Source organism: Pundamilia nyererei, unplaced genomic scaffold (assembly GCF_000239375.1).
Source record: "Pundamilia nyererei isolate P.nyererei 1_Seehausen unplaced genomic scaffold, PunNye1.0 scaffold00068, whole genome shotgun sequence".
Classification (NCBI taxonomy): Eukaryota; Metazoa; Chordata; class Actinopteri; order Cichliformes; family Cichlidae; genus Pundamilia; species Pundamilia nyererei.
Genome location: NW_005187469.1, coordinates 1,019,044 through 1,039,159, shown reverse-complemented (window position 1 = coordinate 1,039,159; position 20,116 = coordinate 1,019,044). Strand labels below are relative to the sequence as shown.

Here is a 20,116-nt window from a genome sequence, read left to right as displayed (position 1 = left end):
TGTTCGAGGGTCTGATTTAGCGAATGATCAGTTCACTCATTCAGCTTGTGATATTTAGACCATTTGATGAGTCTCACTGCTTACCAAGTCCGATTTTCAAGATAAAAGTATAACTCAAGTATGTTTCTCTGCAAGTGTATGACAGTTATTAAAAGGAGATACGTTTAATAGCAGTAATGTGAGGACTTATTATAGATACAAATCCATATATCAATGAAAAGCATTTACACGCCGTTCCCAAATGCCCACTTAAAAATAAACTGTAGAGTAGGAGGATAAATCACAGTAAAAATCTAATCTTTATTTAAAGTTTTAAGGTTCATTACTCCAAAAAGATGGATGAACAAAAGAAAAAAAGGACAGGGTACAATTTAAAGTGCAAGAAGATTAAGCCTGTGTAATGTAGGAGAGCAAACTCAAACATGAACATACAATCAGAATCTCATGATTAGCCATTAGCTTCTTAGTTCAGTAAAATGCAACAGGATAAATACACATGGAAACATCATTCCACATTTCTTTTGTTATGTTTCCGTCGTTAAGAGCTGTAAACAGACAAGTCACATCCATGCCAGTTCAGGGCAGCCACAAAATTCTGTGTTGAACAGAAACCAAAACCCAGGCACGCTCACACATTACATGTAAATAGACATAGCTATTGCACATACAGGAATTGAAGCCATATGCTCTAAATGGAAATTTAATATCAGGTTGAAGTGCCATGGTTGTCCTGTTTTTGCTCTCCGTTTCTTTTTTCCTTTTTTTGGGAGTTTAACTTTGATTACATCCACACCCAAAGATTGCAGATCAAACAACAAGAAATCTAACTGATATTAAGGGGAGACTGGTCTACAGGGCCAAAAGGAGGACAGGGTCATGATTTGGGCTGTTAGGGAGATGATGAACTATACGTTACCTGCAAAAGAGTCCTCAGTTTTATCACACACAGCAGAATAGTATGGAGGCTGGGCATCATCCAGGTTTTCCTCTGGTTGCTGTAAACGGTGAGTGGATGAACGATCTGGCGCTTCATCTGACCCCGGCACTTCCTCTCTGACATGTTGAGCAGACTCTCCTTCCTGCTTCCCACACTCTATGTACTGCTGCTCTGCGAGACAAGGCTGTGGGATCAAACAGGACTCCTTGGCTTCCTCGGGCAGCTCCTCCAAGGAGAAAATACCAGGGCTTTTGATACAGTTCTCCCCTGTGGACTGAGCGTTGGAGTTTGAAGTTGTGGTGATTGTGTCAAAGCCATAGGATGCCAGTGAAGTAGCCGAGGGTGGAGTGGTGTCTTCCCCTGCACGGCCCTCTGTCTCCGTCTCAGCCTCCTCTCCCTCTTCCACAGTGGACAGGCAGCGCTGGGCTGAAGGCTGGCTGTCAAAGGTTATGTTGGAGACCAGTGGCGTCTCCAAGGAATCATCCAGCTGAGCTTCTCCTTCCATGTCACTGGCCTCATCTTCTGTTACTGAGGATGAGGACGGGTTGGAGGTTGGGGCAGTTGCAGGGCCTCCCAAAACTTCATCAGCAGGGAGGGTCTCTGGCTCAGTTTCTTCCTCATCTCCTCCCTCCAGATCAGGCTGTGGAGAAAGCACTGGGGTTTGTGAACTTTGTGGCTGGAGCTTTACGTCTCGGTTATAGTCCCCCAGTTCCTCAGGTGTGCTGGTCTCACTGCTAACGGTGCTTGACAGAGACATTCCAGGTGCAGAGAGGGGGGGTGGGTGCGCAGTCTGCATTGGAGCTGTATTGGTCTGATCAAAGTACATTTGGCCCTCTAGATTTTGTGGCTCCTCTTTGATAGACAAATGATGGGGAACTTCTAAGCTTTCATGAACAAAAGGGGCAGATCCCATTTCCAGCCAGGCATGAGCTGAGGTCTGAGTTGGGGTCTCAGAATCTGCTCGCAAAGGGTCTGCTAAAGGGCTTGCTGCAGCTGCTCCCACCAGCTCAGGCTCAAGAACCCGCTGTTGCTGTTGAGGTTGAGGTTGATGTTCTGCCCAGGGATCTGCAAAAGGGTTTAGCTGGTCCCACTGAGCAGCTGGTGCAGCAGGCAGCAGAGGCGGCGGAGGTGGTGGTTGGGCCACCCTGTTCAAGTTGTCCAGCCTTTCATCCTCAGCAAAGTCATCCTCATCTGCATTCCCGTAGCTTTCTAACCCACTTTCAGTCACCCCCTCACTCGCCATCTCCACATCATCGTCTTCCTCCTCTTCTACATCATTGTCATGCCTGGGTCTTGGCGGTTCATCTGCCCGCTCGGAGCCTACATCCATGTCAATCACCCGATCATTCTCGTCCTCATCGTCATCTTCGTCTTCATCAAAATCATTAACTGGTATGTCAGGAACCTTCTCAAAGTCAGGAGAACCTGCTGAGGCTCCTTCCATGTCAATGGCTCCTTTGAGACTACCATCTCCCAGATCATCAGTGCTTTCTGTGCCCTCCAGGACACCAGGGGCGCTCAGTTCAGATGCACCCTGCTGACTGCCGCTCACCTCCTCAGAGTCCAGCTCAGAGAGCAAGGCACCACCGGCTCTCCAAGCAGACCCCCCGACTAGTCCAGCTGACCCAGGACGGGACTCCTCTGTGGGCTGTGTGGTTCCACTCATTTCAGACACAGAAACCAGCTGGCTTCCCTCCCTCTCCTCTTCATCTTCTTCCTCATTTAGATTGGCCGGAGGGACTATCTGAGGGACAGCATTTGCCGCTGCTGGAAGGACTGCAGATGCAGAGGAGGCCTGGTCTGTTAACAAGTCAACATTCGCTTCTGACAAGTCTGGAGTTGAGGCCTCGGGTGATAATGAAGGCATGACTGACGAAGGGGTTGGCTCCTGTGCTGTTGTTGTTGTTGTTGTTGTTGTTGTTAAGGGAGCACTGCCTTCAACTTCTTTTTTGAGCAGAGACTTCTCTGGTAAGGTTGTCTCAGAACACGGTGGAGGAGAGTGAGCCACTTCTTGGCTTTGAGGGGCCTCTTGAGGTGCCATCTCTGCAGTGGTCTCCTGAGGCAAAGCTGGGGCAGGCACCTCCTCTGGTGCAGCAAAGGATGACTCTTGTGGTAAGGCTGCTTTGGCCTCTGCTTGCGTTTCAGTTAGCACAGCTGCTGCTGCAGTACCAGCTGCAGTAGCGGCTACTGCAGCTGCTGCGTTACTCTCTGACGCTTCAGCAGATGTGGTAGTGTTTGAAACGTCTTTCTTCTTGGTGGCAGAGAATGGTGGGACAGTCTGAGTGGGTTTGGGTCCACGTTTTGTTTTAGAGGGCGTGCCGTTTGCCGCTTTGTTGGCTGGAGAGGAAGGTGGCGTTTGGCCAAAGGGTGGTCTGCTAGTGGCAAGTGCTCGTTGAGAAGCGACGGGTTTCTTTGTGAGGGCATGTTTTGCAGGCTGTGTTGGTTTGAACTGTGATGCCTTTGAGTCCACTGGCTTCGTCGTGGATGATTTAGATGTCGTGCTCACCTTTACGGTGGCCACAGGTTTAAAGGGTTCGGGTTTTTTGGTAGTAGCAGCTGCAGCTGTTGTGGGTTTCTTGACTGCTGTAGTAAGTGGTGGTCGAGTGACATCTGGTGAGAAGATAAATAAAAATTAATAAAACATAAATTCATACACTCCTACTGGTTGATCATCATGCAGCTGATGTATGAGTAGTCAAATGCAGGTAGCTGACTATTTTAATTTGAGTACAAAGTGCTAAAGTAGAAACAAATACAAGGCATTTCTATTCCAAAGATTCACACAAACATTTTTTCACTAATATCTAAAAACATATGCTGAGACTTACTACAGATATTAAATCTGACCATTATATAGGTCTCCGATATTCAGACTCAAATTGGACTTTGCTTCAGAAGAGTATCTTGTCTTCTCACCTTTCTTAGCAGCAGCTGCTGGTGGTGGTTTAGGCTGTGCTGATGTGGTCCTGCCAGTAGATGGGGCTGTATTAACTCTGGAAACAGTTTTGGCAGTTGCAGCGGTGGAGAGCTTGGTTGTAGCTGTGGGAGGCCTGGATGTAGCGGACGTAGGTCTAGAAGTTGAGAGACCTGGAGAAGGCCTGCAGGCAGAGAAAAACAATGAAGGGTGAAAAAAAACAAAAACCCTAAACACACAGCTTTATTGTGTGGTTCATTCATTTTGTTAACAAAAGTCCAAGCATGAAATCAAAGACTCCACCTCTGTATGCATTTACGAGCATAAATAAATGATCAACTACACATAAGCCACAAAGGTAATTTCAACAATGGGAATCCATTAACAGCACCTTTCATCTACAGCCACGTAATAATGCCTTCTTCACCCCCCCCAAAAAATAACGAAAAAAAAAAAATCCCCAACCAACTGAAGATTAAAGCACAGTGAGAAGAGAAATGGGAACTAATAGCCATAAAAGGCATAAAAGAACATTTTACAGTCTCTTCTTCACCAAGGTCCTGATTTGCTACTCAGTCTGGAGTTCTCATGAGACACTGCAGTGATCTACTAAGTCACACCAACTGCAACTACAAAAACTCATACTATTGCCACACACCTCACCTTTTACTGCTTCGCTAGTAAGCCCTTCACAGTATATCTGCCTCCGCACGTCGTTTACACTATGCCTACAACAGAGTCTCATTATATTACATTCTAGACACTTTCATACATGAGCTTCTGACAGCTTCAAGTCTCAATTATTTCCAGTTTTTCTTCCTCACATGTGACACGCAGCAGGAAATATTTTGCTTCAGATGAATACACACTACTGGAAATACTAATGAGAAAGGACGTTGTGTGGACAGTGTGGAGAAAGAAGTACATGCCGCCTATTCAGTAGCTATGAATGCACCAGACTATAAGCAGGAGCACACTGAAGCAATCAACAGCCTTTGTGCATCAGACATTAGGCAGTCTTTAGCCTGCAAGCTCCAAGACAAAGACTGTAAAAGATTCCAGGTTTGAACAGTGAACCAGTACATAAATGCTTTAAACATGCTTAATTTTAGCAGGTGGCGAAGGTAATTTCGCTGACTAATAATTTGTCATAGGAGTTGTCAATTTTATTTAGATTTTTTATTTTTAATTAAATGGAGTCGACCACCTGGGCTGTCGTACACTACTTCTTTAACTGACCTACAAGTAAAGAGAGCTGGTTAAATGAGCAAGTTGCAGCTGCAGGCAGGTCCAGCACTCATTGCACAAACATCGAACAAACGATGCAAAATCTCAGCCTGTAAAAAATTCACATGCAAACCATTTTTCTAACAAAGACGGACTAGTTTTTCCTTCAGGAACTACGAGGACTCTTCACAAGCACAAAAATCTTCCTTGCGTCTTCCTCTTTTTGACCTGGCCTGCTGATTTGGTAGCTGATACAGACATGAACAGGAGAATGCACAATAATGTTGATGCCTTTCAGTTGGGTTGCATGCTTCTCCCACATTACAATAACCATTACAATGGCCATCTGTTTTCCTAGAGATCAGACAGCCACTGTACAGACATAGCTAAGGGATGTTGTAATTGGCTGCTATCAGACAGATGATTTGGATCGTAATGTAAAGGGCAGCCCAAACACAGCAAATTGTGCCATACATTGAGATAATATCAGCCCAGACTTAAGTTTGGGTACTGATAAAAAAGCAGGAAAAAAACAAAAAACAAACAAAAAACACACCACTAGGAAAAAAATTACTGAAGTCGTTTCCTATCCAATACTGCATCCAAGCAAAATATAACCTGAAAGCACCACCCAATTACAAGAGGAATCAAGGTGGACAAAATTGAGTTAATGACTTTATCTACAGGGGGAGCGAGTGAGAGAGAAAAGACAGTAAAGTGATGGGCATAGAGAGTAGCAGGAGTTCACAGACATAACCTCAAACAACCCTGCTCTGCCTTCCACTGTTTTATAGCAAGTCACAACTCATCAATTTTGATCCAGAGAACCAGCGCAAAGAGGAAAAGACAGTCCCCATTAATGCCTTCACACATGGTCTATGGGTGGTGGCTCTGCTGTTGATGTAATAGTACAGATTACATTTCCTGCCAACAGAGGCCTGAAATCAATACAAACCACAGTCCAAAGAGATGAGAGGCTCTGAACAGCCATCCATGTGATGTTAATGTCCTAACATGAGGTCATCAGAAAGCCAAAGGTCGACAAAGGAGGGGAGTCACTGATAACTAATGGGCTTTCCGTGCCATGCAGTCATATTAATATTTAGAGCAGATGCCGTAATATGCCCATGCCATTAATGCACTGAGCATCTGCAACATCTGTTTTGCCAAAACTGGAAGTGTAAACATGAGCTTGAGGGGCTTTTGGAAGCCACACCTACTCCATCTACAACCCCCTTTCCTACATCTAGTAAGTCAGTGTTGTTTTTTGTTGCACTTTGCTTTATTGAATTTGACACATTTATATAATACACCAGAATATTCAACAAAATAAAAAGTATATCCATTATACTTTAATCAAATCAGTTTATCCTTAAAAAAAAGAAGACATTTTTATTTTACTGATCTACTGGACAGATTGTAGTTTAATTATACAATCTTTTGTCTTTGCCCCCCCCCCCACCCCAGTCCCTTTCCACCCACATCACTTCAAATGGTGTAGAGTGAGATGGATAGCTCCTGCAGTACCTTGTTTGGTTTGTAGCCTGTCCAAAACTAGCTGATTTACTCCTTCCACAGAGGCACACACATTCCTAAGGCTTGTATGGACTTTGTTATCTCCTTGACAATAAAGAGTCAAGGCATGAATCAACTCAGTGCAGTCTGGAGCCTAGCGGTAGCTGTGCAGCCAGTTTTTGGCTCTAATGCTCTAGGCACCCACTGTCAGTGTGACAGATGCCATGGGTCTTTCCTGTTGGAGTAATCCTGCTCCCTGCCAACACTGTTGGTGAGAAATGACTGTTTCATCCCTAAAGGGATAATGCAAAAAAAATTAAAAAAAATTAAAAAAATTAAAAAAAATAAAATTTGAATGCATTTTCGATTGCAATTTTGCTTTTAGCATCCCAAGTCTACATATCCAGGAGAACTGCCCACCAGCAATTCTGTCCATTTCCCATGGTGACCCTTTGAATATTAATCATCTTATAGACTGTTCAGCAACATCACATGGGCTGCATTTTATTGTGCATGCAGGTAAATGATACATTAGTTTGAATTTTAGATGGATGTGGAAGTTTTAAGGAGGACTTAAGGAGTTCCTGGCCAAATTCCCAGCACTGTGCATGTACAGAAGGCAGGAGGAAAAGGGATGAAGAGGCAGAGAAGAGAGAAGGGAAGAGGGGGTGGGGTGGACAAGAACGGATTGCTCAGTCAGTGCAAGGACACCACAGCCCATCATCGGAGGAGAGTGGACCAAAGCAAATGTCAGCTCTGACAACATTTGGCTTCTACTCCAGTTATTAATCTTAATCTGCTTCAGAGGACTGGAGGATGTCTCTGTCCCAGTGATGTTGTGTCTGTTACATGGTGTAGCTAAGAAACCCTGAAATAAATAAAACATTCCTGACTTCACTGTTCATGAGTGTTCACAGACCCAGCACTGCTGATCAATCAGATTTTATTCCCCACTGTTCCCAGGCACCAATTCCATTTTTTAAAAGCTCATAAGTCTAACACAATCATCAAATCCTATGTACCCTTCATTCACTTTCTCCATTGGTAAGATTATTTTTTAAATGATTTATTACTTTAAGTCACTTCTCCTGTTGGGAGAGAAAGAGGTTAGTCTCAGGCAGTGTGCTGCTACTCAAGTCCACATGAAATATTTACATGTACGAAATTGTCAATATGGCTTCCTCCTGCAGGATAGTTTGGCTAACAATAACTACTGTTTTCACAGCAGTATAATAATACAGTACACAAAGCAGAGCTGAAATTACAAGCAACAGGAGATCCCTTTTGTGCAGGTCTTCTCCCACCACCATTAAAGCCTGTTGTATGCATTTCTATGAAAGATTGGTGCAATAAAGAAGAATACTGCTGAATAGTGTGAACCAGAAATCATCTTTAAAGAAAAAAATAAAAAGATACAAATTTGGGGAAAATGCTTTATACATTATTAAATAGTAGGACGATTTCTAAACGCAGTCAGTTTCTCAGCCAGGGGCCATTTAAAGTTTAATCATAATACTGTACAGTCACAGGGTAAACTGATTTCAGTGAATTTAAGTAACTATTATTCTGACCAGAACCGGCAGCAGGAACTCATGTGCCGCTACACAAAATATGGACTACAGTTTACATGCAGAGCTTAAGAAAAACTAATTTGTGTCTGTTCTCAAAGAAATTTGTGTCTGGCTGAAGAATTCACTTGAAAGGAGGCTGATTATTGCTCACACATACTCTTCGTGCATGCATGTGTAGAATCCAGTTGTGTGGATAATACTGCATCTAGGGCTGTGCGAAATATTGAGTTTTTTAAAAATATCAATATATTTTCATACCAGATATAAGATGTGATAATATCGTTTATATCGATATAGTGTAAGTTATGTCATAATTATACTTGTGGAGCCGCTCTTTCGTACGCTTTTGTCTCTATGCAACGTTACTCGGCCTCACCTCTCCTTCACTGAACATAACTCCCTCTCCCTCATCGCTTCACCTGCAGGCAACGACTGTGTACACACACACACACACACACACACACACACAGAGTGTATTTTGTTGTTGTAGTTATTTTATTTTCAACTTTAATTTATATATTTTATCTTATTCTTTCCCAGTTAAATTTACCCTTCATTCTAATTTGTGTTGTACAGTTATTTTATTTTCAACTTTAATTTATATATTTTATCTTATTCTTTCCCAGTTAAATTTACCCTTCATTCTAATTTGTGTTGTACAGTTATTTCATTTTTAACCTTAATTTTTTAATTTTATTCCTTCCTAGTTAAATTTACACTTTAATTTTTCATATTTATTTCCTATCTTATTCATAGCCCTTTCCGTTTTTTCTTTAGGTCACGAGCAGTTGTCTAAGCATTTCACTGCATATCGGACTGTGTATGACTGTGTATGTGACAAATAAAAATTTGAATTCGAATTCGAAGATGGACACGGCAAATCTCCGTTAACGAGTTACCGCGGATCGCCCCGTGCGTGGGGCTGGACGGCGTCAACGTGTTAGCGAGCTAACCGCGCTAACGACATGCATGGCCTAAAATCCTTTCATTTTCTCAAAAATCGACAGCGCGCCTTATGTATGTATTCTGGTTGTGCTTACTGACCGCGAACCGATTTTATGTGGTACACAGCGCTCAGCAATCTGTCAAATGTTTTAGTATGACTTTGGTAAGCTACGGAGCTGCACCGCTTGATGGATTGTCGGAGCATTATGGCTACCGTAGTCAGTGTTGCCAACTCCTCAGTAAGGAAAATCGCTATTGGTTGTCCTAAAAGTCGCTAGAAATCGCTAAATGACGTCATCGCCTAATTTGCATAATTGGTCATGCTAATCTAAATTGTAACCTATGTTGTTGGAGAGAGAAATAACATCGTGGAAGAGACAAAGTGAGTAAAAAACGTCCTAAATGCATTTAGAGTTTATTTAGAACTACAAATTAAATTTATTTTAGCAATTATTGTTTTGTTTTTTTATGTCACAATTCCAACCCTGCTCCTTTACCCGGGCTTGGACCGGCAAAAGTGACCCGAAATAGGCACTCTGGTGGAGTTACTTTGTGTGTGTGTTTATAAGTAGTTTTAAACCTTGTGATCCACAAAACATCAAAAGAGTAAAAGAAGAACTGACTGCGTTACAGCACCCGCTGCTTGTTGAGAGTAAAAGCGATACACGCTTTCACGTCTTCACGTTTGTTTGTTTTTTAGAAAAAAAGTCGCTAAGGGGTCTGAAAACTCGCTAAATATAGCGACAAAGTCGTTAAGTTGGCAACACTGACCGTAGTCCGGAGCCTCGCGCAGTAATACGTACTGTGCTTCAACGTAATATTACCATACTGTGTGTGTATAAGGACCATAAACGGCACCTGTTAAGAGACATGGTTACGAAGCCGATTTCAAACTCCAGGCTGTCAGTCACGCATTAGAAGTTGGGAACAGAGCAGCTGTGAAATCTGTCTATGTTATTATGTTCAGCGTCTGTTAGTTTACATTTTGACTGCACAATTGTGAGCTTTTTGTTATGCACAAAAACAACAGTTCTTTCATTTATGGAGCATTATTATTTAATAAATGCTGATAATTTATTTTTCAGTAATTTCTTCATGTACATCTGTGCTGTATGTTAATAAAAGTGCCTGTGTGACATCTGGGACACAGCTTTCACTAAGAACTCTTTTTGTTCTTACTTTATGGCTTAAAAAACAAAAATATATAATATACACACACACACACACACACACACCGGCATCCAGCTAAAAAAATATCGAGATATGAATTTTGGGTCATATCGCCCAGCCCTAACTGCATCCTATTAATGTGTAAATTAATGTATAACACAAAAATATAAACCTAAAAAGTTGTCATAATGCCGAGCCCTATTCAAGGCTTAGGACTAATGCACGTCATGTCTCGCTGATGTTTGTGCCCGACTCTAACAGAGGGCTAGTACAAACACCAAGGGAAATGCACACCACCACTAATGTCCCTACACATTGGATTTGACACGCTACTGACTTTACCGTGTCACCCCCCTCATCCAAAAAAAAAAAAAAGAGAAAAAAAAAGCCACCTGCTGCCATTCTCCTGAAAGCAGAGTGCCTGATGCCAAGTCCCAGGAAACCAGCCAGGAAACAATCACATAAGGATGATGCAGCAGTGTAATCAGACTCTGACACTTGAAATGCCTCATCTAATTAATTCAGAGGATCTGCTTCTTCATGTACACACCCTACCACACTTGTACAGAGTAACAGAAAATAGTTCCAGCTATCTGGACAGACCACCTGGTGCCGCTTTGGATTTTTTTCCTTTTATAAAATGATCTTGGCCACTGGTTGGAAAAAAAGAGAGAGAGAAAAAAAAAAAAAAAACAAAGCGAAGATGAATAGCTGATTAACCAAAAACCACATCATCTTCTTTCTGGTCTGGGAGTTTTAACCATTTCTCCTTTTTATATCATTGTAAAACAAATATCACTGAGTTTTTAGACCTGTGATCTTAGATGGATTCAGCCACTGCATCGTTTGGAATAGTAATGCAAGGAGGAATCCACTGATTAAAAACACAGACAACACAGAGTATTAATAACTTAAATATTCAATCTCAGCAGCTAAAGCTTAATGAACTTCTGAGATTAAGGGAAACTGAAAATATGATTTAACAAAAAAAAAAACAAAAAAAAACAAAAACATCTGAGCAAGTAATAAAATGATTTTGCATTATTCCTTTCCATCCTCAAGCCTAGTACAAATTTTTGCACCAGTTTCACAAATGGTACTGAAACTAGTTAGAGTTTATAAACAGGTATCTACAGCATGATAGTTACTTTCAGCCAAATAAGAACATAATGGGTCTTTGTTGCTTAAAGGAATGACAATGCAGCACATTATTCCTTTATTCAATAAGAGGGCATTAAGAGGAAAGGCAAGGGGAGATCAAATCTAATAAAGCCTCTCCATACAGAACATCACATCCTGTAGAAAGATGCTGGATTGGTCTATTATGTCCAATTCTTTGTGAAGTATAACAAAAGAACTCTTCATTTGTGGATGTCTCACAAAATCAAAAACTTTGCAATGACTCGTTTCTCATGCTTGGGCTTTCAGGTAGCAATCGTTCTACACAGTACATAATAAATGCATAACAAAAGCTTACTAGTGGAAGTGACAGCAGTGACTGGGTCAACTGCTAAATTCTACAGCACACAAAAGGATCATTCGTGCTTTGTTTAGTCCAACTAGAGCGCTCTATCCAAACCACCAACCTAGTATGAGAAGGGATTATGATCCAAGTCAACAGCTCTCTGCCCTGGGGAGGTGGGTCTGGTTTCTGCCAGGGGGGGTCTGCCCATGACAAAGCAGTAGTTCTTCAGTATCACTGGTTCTGTTAAGGCCCTCTGTTTCAGGTTATTTCTGCTAACATGACTCACACACTTGAAGTGAAATTTGACTCAATAATGGCCCAAAGACCACAATGAGCATCGTTCTTCACTGCTCCTTTTCAGGGCATTGAGATAAAGTCATCCTCTCATCCAGTTTGTAAGGGGATTACAAAACTCTCATGTCAGAGGGAGATCAGAGAAAAGGAAGACATGTATGAAAGAAACAGAAGAGGATGGAGGAAGTAAGAGAGGAGTATCTGTTAGCACACCACTGATAAAGTAAAGGGGCTTTCCAACCACATTTTCACAGACTGTGCTACTAGACTTGTAAACTGCTGGAACCTGTTCCCAGTTTATGACAGAAAGCCATACCTTGTGGTTTTTGATGCAGCAGGACCAGCAGTTTTAGCTGTGGTCAAAGCACTGGTTTTTGGAGCAGTAGAAGGGGCTCTGCTGGCAACAGCTAAAAAACAAAACAAAAAAAACAAACAGAAAAGACAATGAGACGACACAGAAATCAGAACAAGACAGTTTATTCATCATACCTTATTTAGAGGACTGTGTTGAACCTTAAGCTGTCACAGCTCCTTAAGACTCACCTGTAGTTTTGGGTTTAGCTCCATTAACAGTCTCCGTTGCAAGTTTCTTCTTAGGTGTGCCATTCACTGATGGTTTGGTACCATTTGTTACTGTGGCAGCAGCAACAGAGGTAGTCCTGGCAAGTCCAGCAGACCTCTTGTCAGGCACTCTAGTTTGGTTATTGGCTGTTGTGGAAACTGCTGATGTACCCAGTGGTCTTTTGGGTACAGCTCCTGCTAACGAAGATGTTTTTACCGTAGATGTTGCTGCAGTCTTCTTGCCTGGAGCAGCAGAAACACCGGAGGCAGATCTGACATCATTCGCAGTGCGATTTGAGGCAGTACCAGGCCGTGAGCTGGAAGCCCCAGCAGAGGCCAAAAGCTTCGTTTGAGGCCCACCAGCTTTTGGTTTAACTTTGGCCTGCGCAGGCACTGGTTTGCCATTGGCCTTTGGAGCAGCTGTTAATGCAGTATCATTTGCTACATCATCTGCCTGTGATGGGGCTTGTTCAGTTATGTTTTCTTGTAATGAGGAAGGCTCTGTTACAGTAGCAGCTTCACCTTCACTGGGCTCTGTGGTTTCCATGCTAACCCCATCCGGTTTCATACCCTACTTCAGAAACGTGTGGATGCTGCTAGAGTTGATGCCGATATCTACGTCTACGGGCTCACACCTGTCCTGAACGGTCAGTTCCTCTTATCCTTAACAAGGACGTCCTGCTGAAAAAGAATACAAAAATGTGGGTTAACCTCCAAGCTCAGTTTTGACTACACTAAATGTACTTCAACTTAAAGCTGAATTAAACTATGCTGGATTCACTATCATGGATTCACATGATAAATTATGTCCCTGTCAGCCAAAGGAAACGGTAGTTATGGTAAGGGGCCTCAGTGGAATTTGGGAGAGTTTAAGAAACACAGGAAGCAAGCAGCCTGAGATGCCAGCAAATATTCTCACTAAAAATCACCCTCCTCTAGAGTGACTACTCCATCAACTAATGTGGCACAACCATGACAATAATGCATCAATAATGGCCAAGAATCTACTTAAACTAAAGGCAATTACCATTAAAATACCACAATAAAGAGAAAGTGAATTGCTTTAACTGTACATTTTAGGGGAAAAAAACAAAAACAAAAACCAAACACCACACCACTGCTCCAAATTGCTTCCAGCAGCTTGAAACTCAGTGGTGGAAAAAAATAAAAATCTGTGGTTTGGAGAGCTGAAAACCAGGAGAGGTTTTCCTAGTTGAGAGCCCACAGGCGATGAGACGGTGGGAAACGAGCATCAAATAACCCATTTGTTGTCGATAGTTTTGTGTTGAACAGATGCAGTGTAATACAAATATCATCCTATGACTGTTTAACAGTTTTAGTGCAATGGCAAAAATGCAGACAGAAATTGTGGAAAAATCAGAACTTGACATTAATTATAAAAGAAGCTGTGGTGAAGAAGTGACGAAAACAAAGCCCGAGGGGCAATCTGGAGATTGCGTGCTAGTCGAGTCGCAGATCTTTAGCTTATTAACCATCAAACTGGAATTTTTATTGCTATGACGGGACAAAGCTGTTCCCAGATGCTTAATGGATTTATCCCCTCCCTCAATCATCCCTTTAACCCACAGGCCCCGTGTCTTTGCCCTTTTGACCACAGAGCCCTCTACCAACCCCCTCCTAAACACTCATCTCCTGGTTTTCTATAGCCCCCCCACCCACCCCCCTTCTCTACTTCCCCTGCATTTAGATCTAGAACCAGTCAATTGCTATACAGATGGATGATCTAGCAAGCAGAAGTCCTGCATGGTACAGCAAACAAACTGGGCAAATGAATAAAGATGGACAGGAAACCCCCCCCAGCAAATATCTTCTAGAAAATGGTCAAGTAGTTAAATTAGGTAAACCAAGAGAGCAAAGCTGCTTTTCCACTATAGAAACTTAATGACCTGCATTTTATGGCAAATGCACTCTCCTCTACTCTAAATATTTGTAAAAGTCCTAAACCCCTACAGATAAGCAAAAACATCTGACATAAACTAACAGTTCCAAGGAGCAAGAGTTTCCACAGACATCAGATTACTCAGTGCATTTATAAAGCCACACTGTGTACAACAGCATGCACTACAGTAACTTTTTTTTCCTCCGTCATTTTTTCAGAGATCCCAGACTTTTTTCTCCCACAGCAAGAAGGTTAAATATTTACTTTTCGATATCAAGTCTTAACAATAACTACTGATTCATGCCTCTAAATGCAAATTCATCATGGACTATTGGTTGGAAATTCTGGAGGAACTTGTTTGACTAGTCTGTTTAGAGTTTTTGGTGTCTTTAAACCAAACTAAACTCCCCACCACAACCCCCAAAGCTGCCGATAAACGCTATAGAGTCCTTTTCTGTGTTACTTTTAAATAACTGACCCAACCCATTTGCTTTGCTAACTTCAGATTTTACGGTTGTTTCAATCTACTCCATATGTTTCCTTCTCTGATTCTTGTGGCTAAAAATCTCTAAAAGTAAGCAAAGTTGGGAGAGAGCAGAATGTAATTTTGTGTCATCTCATGGAAAACATCAAGCTTCACATGAGGATTAATTAGCCAAATGTGCAAAGCTCTTAGAATAGTGGTATGCAAATTAAATACCAAATTAAGTTTGTTTTCACATCCCCCTCACCACTTCTCAGCCATTTTAATATATTTGCACTGACATTTATTGGGGTGTAGCTCTTGGAGGAGACGTTCTGGTTATTCTTCTCAATAAACTTTACCCAGATTACTCAGACAGTACTGTACTTGGCATAGTTTTGCCAGTCAAGCTACTAATGCTAGGAGCTTAGCAAACAGAAGCTCAAAGCACATTCCTTCTGAGATGGTGACCCTGTTTCGGGCAACGTCTTGATGCATGCTCAATCATCCAGGTAAGTAAATCTCCAAAAGTTGATTCTGTTCATCTGGACGTAGCGTTTTGTGGGAGAAACGTTTCGTCACTCATCCAAGTGACTTCTTCAGTCTCAGCTGTATGAACAGTACATTTGTTTCAGTCATTATGCAAATGTACTGTTTATAAGATTGGGGAAACCTGCAGTCAGCTGAGACTGAAGGAGTCACTTGGATGAGTGACGAAGCGTTTCTCCCACAAAACGCTACGTCCAGATGAACAGAATCAACTTTTGGGCAAGTAAAAGGCATCATCTGTGACCAGCCGACTCTTTGTGACGTAGCACAGATGGGAAGCGAAAAGATATACAAACTCCCAGCCGCACGGTCGTGCAGAGATAAGCGATGTCTTACGGCGAGGTTGCTCTGCAGAGCAACTTTTGGCTAATTCTACTCTTTAAATTCATTATTTTTTTTATTTAGAACTGAAGATTTTGTGTTCGAAATTCAGTTCACTGAAGAGCCATAATCCTCATGAGTGCAGCGTACCCTTTTCTAGTCAACATCACTCAATATGCCTGACATCTAGTACATTTTGCAGATTTTGTGATGAAAGCAAATGCCTGAAGGCTAACAGACTGCAGCAGTGCATTTGGCCAAAAGCAGGAGAGGAGAGTGTTATTTAATGCAGTCATTACTTTATTAGACTGTTAGAGGGAGTGTGTCTAGACAGAGCAAGAACTCTGTAGTCTTTGTGGCATTTACATTGCACTGCAATAGAAATATGTGTCATTACATTTTATTTCGGACTTCTGTCTTCAAGCAGTTTAATTGCATCTGTCGTAACCCATCTCTCAGTCTCGCCCTCTGCACATCCAGACGTTAGAAGTGGTGCCTGACAAAATGGGTCACTTTTAATACTGTGTTAATACAAGCACAGGGGGATTTAGCTGTGTTTAGAGCACGACAGAGGTTTGGGATGCATTGTGCAGACTGCTGGAGGTGATCTGTTGATAGAGATGCTGTCAACTGCAGATTTACACCAGACTGCTAATGATGCTGTAAATATGAAATATCAGAGACATAAATACACATGACAGACTGTATGCTTAGAAACTGTAGATAAATGGGAAAAAGCCAGTGAAGTAAAACAGGAAAATATTTCAGCTATTCAATGCACAGTTGTCCCCTACGCATTTCGTTGTAGCTTAGTCTATGCGTCACACGGCCACGAGGATTGTGCCAATACATCTAATATTGTGCATTCTGGACTGCTAGCTGAAAAAGCAGTGTGTCAGACACTGGGCTATAAGACTTAGAACTGACCCCACAGTTAAATCAAATTATTTAAGAAAAAGGATAAATCCATAATGCAAATGTGTTAGTGCTACATGAAACTGACCACATCAGTTTATTAATGTTGAGCTTTTACTTTATGATCCAAGTCGATGCTGCATCGTCTTCAAAGTGAAGAATAAAAGAAAGTTAAGGCCTAAAAGCTGCAGCAGTATCGAGTGCACATCCGCCCCATCCACATTCCAGCTCTGACTTCCTCAAGACTCCTTGGGGCTACGCAACGACAGCTGGCTGCGTGCATGTCCGTTTATGTGCATGAGATGAGTAACAGTGCAAGGGTCAAATGGAGAGTGATGAATGCGTGGGCTGTGTGTACATGCACAAAGATGCAGTGTATGAACGAGCAGAGGGTGCAGGTTCAAAGTGTGAGTGACATGAAAATATCCATTGCCATTAATGAGACAGCCAGAAAAAAGTGAAAACCAGAATTTGCTGGCCTGCCTACATTCCAGCAATTCCACAGGCACACTTGATTCATCGCTGCATTCTTACTACAGCCACACCTTCGGAGATTGTTTTTCAAGCAAACGGAAGCTGCCGTAGTGAATTTGACCGTTGTTTCAGGCCTGGGAGTGTTCAGCACTAGAGTGAAGTAGGGCCAAGTATACAAATGGGTTGACTGATCATTAACTTTCCTCTGGTGTGAGTTTGAGCAAGATGCATGTACGACACAGGAAAAAACACAGGCGGTATTCAGTTCAAGTGAGAGCCCAAATGAGTGTGTAAAAAGGGCAAACAGGAAGAGGGTGTTCGATTTCTGGCACTCAAATTACAAGAAAAACAAATCAAGACATTTAATGGTGTTTGGGGAAAGGCAGGGGTTTTCCTAACCTTGAGCTCAGGCTTCATCCTCATTAAAATAAATTTTAAAAAAAAATGAAGAAACCTACTCTCATTCACTCAATCCTACTGTACTCACCACTTCATAAACCTTTAGGATTTACAGAACGAGCCTTCAAACAAGAATCTAAAAGTAGGTAGGAAAACTGAGTCCAAGTAAACGGGGGCTGCGTGTGTAAATCCATGCTTCTCTTGACCATACAAGGTAGTAGTGGCGTTTCTGCTTCATCACCAAGTCAGTGTTTAGTTCACAGAGAATGAAAAGGAAACCAATTGGCTCTTGGAAAACAAACGTCTTAACAGTTCAGTGTCTGTGCATTAAGCCACTCTCCCCATTCAGAACCACTGGATGCTGCACAATTACAAACCACTGGTGAGTCAATATACCTCCACATATAATTTCCTGTCAAAATTTCTACATATCCAAGAAGGAAATTACTGCGACTTTCAGTAACAGGTATTGATTGGGTTCTTATTAGTCACTTTCGACCCAATCTGCATTTCAATAAGCAGGAAATGAGCTGTGTGGTAGTAGCTCTAGTTTTTAGTTTCTAGTCTAGTTCATTGGACCAAATTATGAGTTAGAAGACCATGGCTTCGTGCAGCTCAAGGAGTCCATATAAAGAGCAAAACGTAGATGTCATTTGCCACAATTCTCTCTTGAAACCACGGACTTTAAGATATACATGTGCAATGATAACCAACCATTAGAATATTTACTGTTTGCCTAGAAATCTGCTGTTAGATCCAGAAGCCACTGATCCACAGGCTAAGTCAGCAGACTGCCCAGTGGGTGTGTACAGCCAGACCTGGTCTGGCTGAATGCACTTGCAAAGAGTAATTCACTATCTGGGCTTGATGGCATAGATAGTGGAAAATACATCCTGCTCCATGTTTTGTGAACAACCCTTCACTTGATCAAATTGATCCAAGATAATTAAATATTAAAAAAAGGTGACAGCTCGTACCAAGTTATAAATAATCAGTAAACAGGAAGTCAGTGAAGGATGGGGCAACTTGTCAGCTACTATCGGGGGCAGTGTAATACAGCGATTGGATTATTGACTTTATGTAGCTTTCCAGCAGTTACAAAGAGCTAGTGAGAAACTGTAGAAATTCCTTGCATCTGTCATAAATTAACTGTTAAGGCCAAAAATTTGCTATCGAAGACATTACCTCAAAGTGGATCTTTTGGGTGTGACCATTCGTGCATATTTTAAAGAAAAGGGTCCGTTATCTTATTTAACAGAATTCTATACATTTTCCACTCATTTCCACACTTCTGATAAACAAAACCTGTTACTTCACTAATCTTCCAAAACAGCGCAACTCAATTCATTACCTCCTTGAGACATTTTTTCTGAGCTGTGACTTAAGCTGTGGCTTAACACAATTTCCTTGTTACCAGTCATAATGTTTTGTAACCCACACGACCTGTTCTACCACAAAAGGTAAGCCACAGGGGGGGGAGAAAAAAAAAAAAAAAAAAAAAAAAAGTTAGACTACATCCTCTCAAGTCTATCAATACAGATTCATGAAATGAAAAGCAAAAACATTACATTTTGCATTATCAATGGTTCCAATATGAACATCAATGAAATTCTCTTGAAGCATGTAAGGCAGCACTACCTACACATGCTCCTCACTCTTTGAAGAAAACCCATCAACACAACAAATGGCACTCAAGAACCTCGTTATCCGTTAACAAAGAACCACATTAACCTTGAGTGATCTTGCAGCTTAACTGGTTTCTTTTCTTCTGTCCAAATAACTGAACCATGTGCTGGTGTTGACAAGCCCTACATCACAGCACCCAAGACTGCATTTGTACTGATGAATGTTTATCCAGACCGTGCCAAGAAGTTGTCTATCGGTCTTCACCAAAACACTTGTCCAGAAACAAGTGTTTGGAGTACTTCAGCAAAACATTCTGCACAGATACAAAAAAAAAAAAAAAAAAAAAAAAAAAAAAAAAAAAAAAAAAAAGTGCTTACTGACAATAATCAATGTTCCTGGCAAAGAGAAAAGGAAAAACACTTTCATCACTAGAGTTGGACTAAATGTTAAGCATGCAGCTTAATCAATTCCATACAGGAGACTAACAGGTGCTAAGTGACTGTAAGCTCCTCAACACTGTCATTAGGAGCAGGTGGTTAAGTGAACCTACAAGTTAAATGGACTTAGCCAGCTAGCCCTTAAGGGAGTGGCAATAAAACAAGATGGACTCCCAGCTATTGGCAGTGATGTGGTCTAAAGGACTGCAGAGAAGTGGGCTGCAATCTGTTCCAAACCTGGGAGGGTTTTCAAAAGCAAAAGCCAGGCTTTCCTGCTGGCATAAGGACAACCTGACAATGGAACAAATAATAACAGCAATGAGGTAAAAATCGAAGTAGTGAGGAGAGGAATGGAAATATTTCTGTGCAATCGCATCTGATCTTCTTACATGTTCGTGTGCATAAATGAGTTTTACATCACAGTGCTATGAGG

At 41.7% G+C, this 20,116-nt stretch overlaps 1 protein-coding gene across 2 annotated transcripts in view; it reads right to left on the bottom strand.

Moving 5' to 3' along the window:
• The window catches only part of prr36a (proline rich 36a), a 31,873-nt gene that overhangs the window by 4,647 nt on the left and 7,110 nt on the right, over positions 1 to 20,116 (bottom strand). The window contains exons 2-5 of one of the 2 annotated variants that reach the window (XM_005736243.1): positions 12,582 to 13,280; positions 12,355 to 12,445; positions 3,854 to 4,035; positions 917 to 3,547 (exon numbers count right to left, since the gene is read on the bottom strand). In XM_005736243.1, the coding sequence (XP_005736300.1) occupies positions 917 to 3,547; positions 3,854 to 4,035; positions 12,355 to 12,445; positions 12,582 to 13,167 (3,490 nt within the window). In that variant the 5' untranslated portion in view covers positions 13,168 to 13,280. The remainder of the gene's footprint in view (positions 1 to 916; positions 3,548 to 3,853; positions 4,036 to 12,354; positions 12,446 to 12,581; positions 13,281 to 20,116) is intronic. The other variant, XM_005736244.1, reaches the window with a different exon arrangement.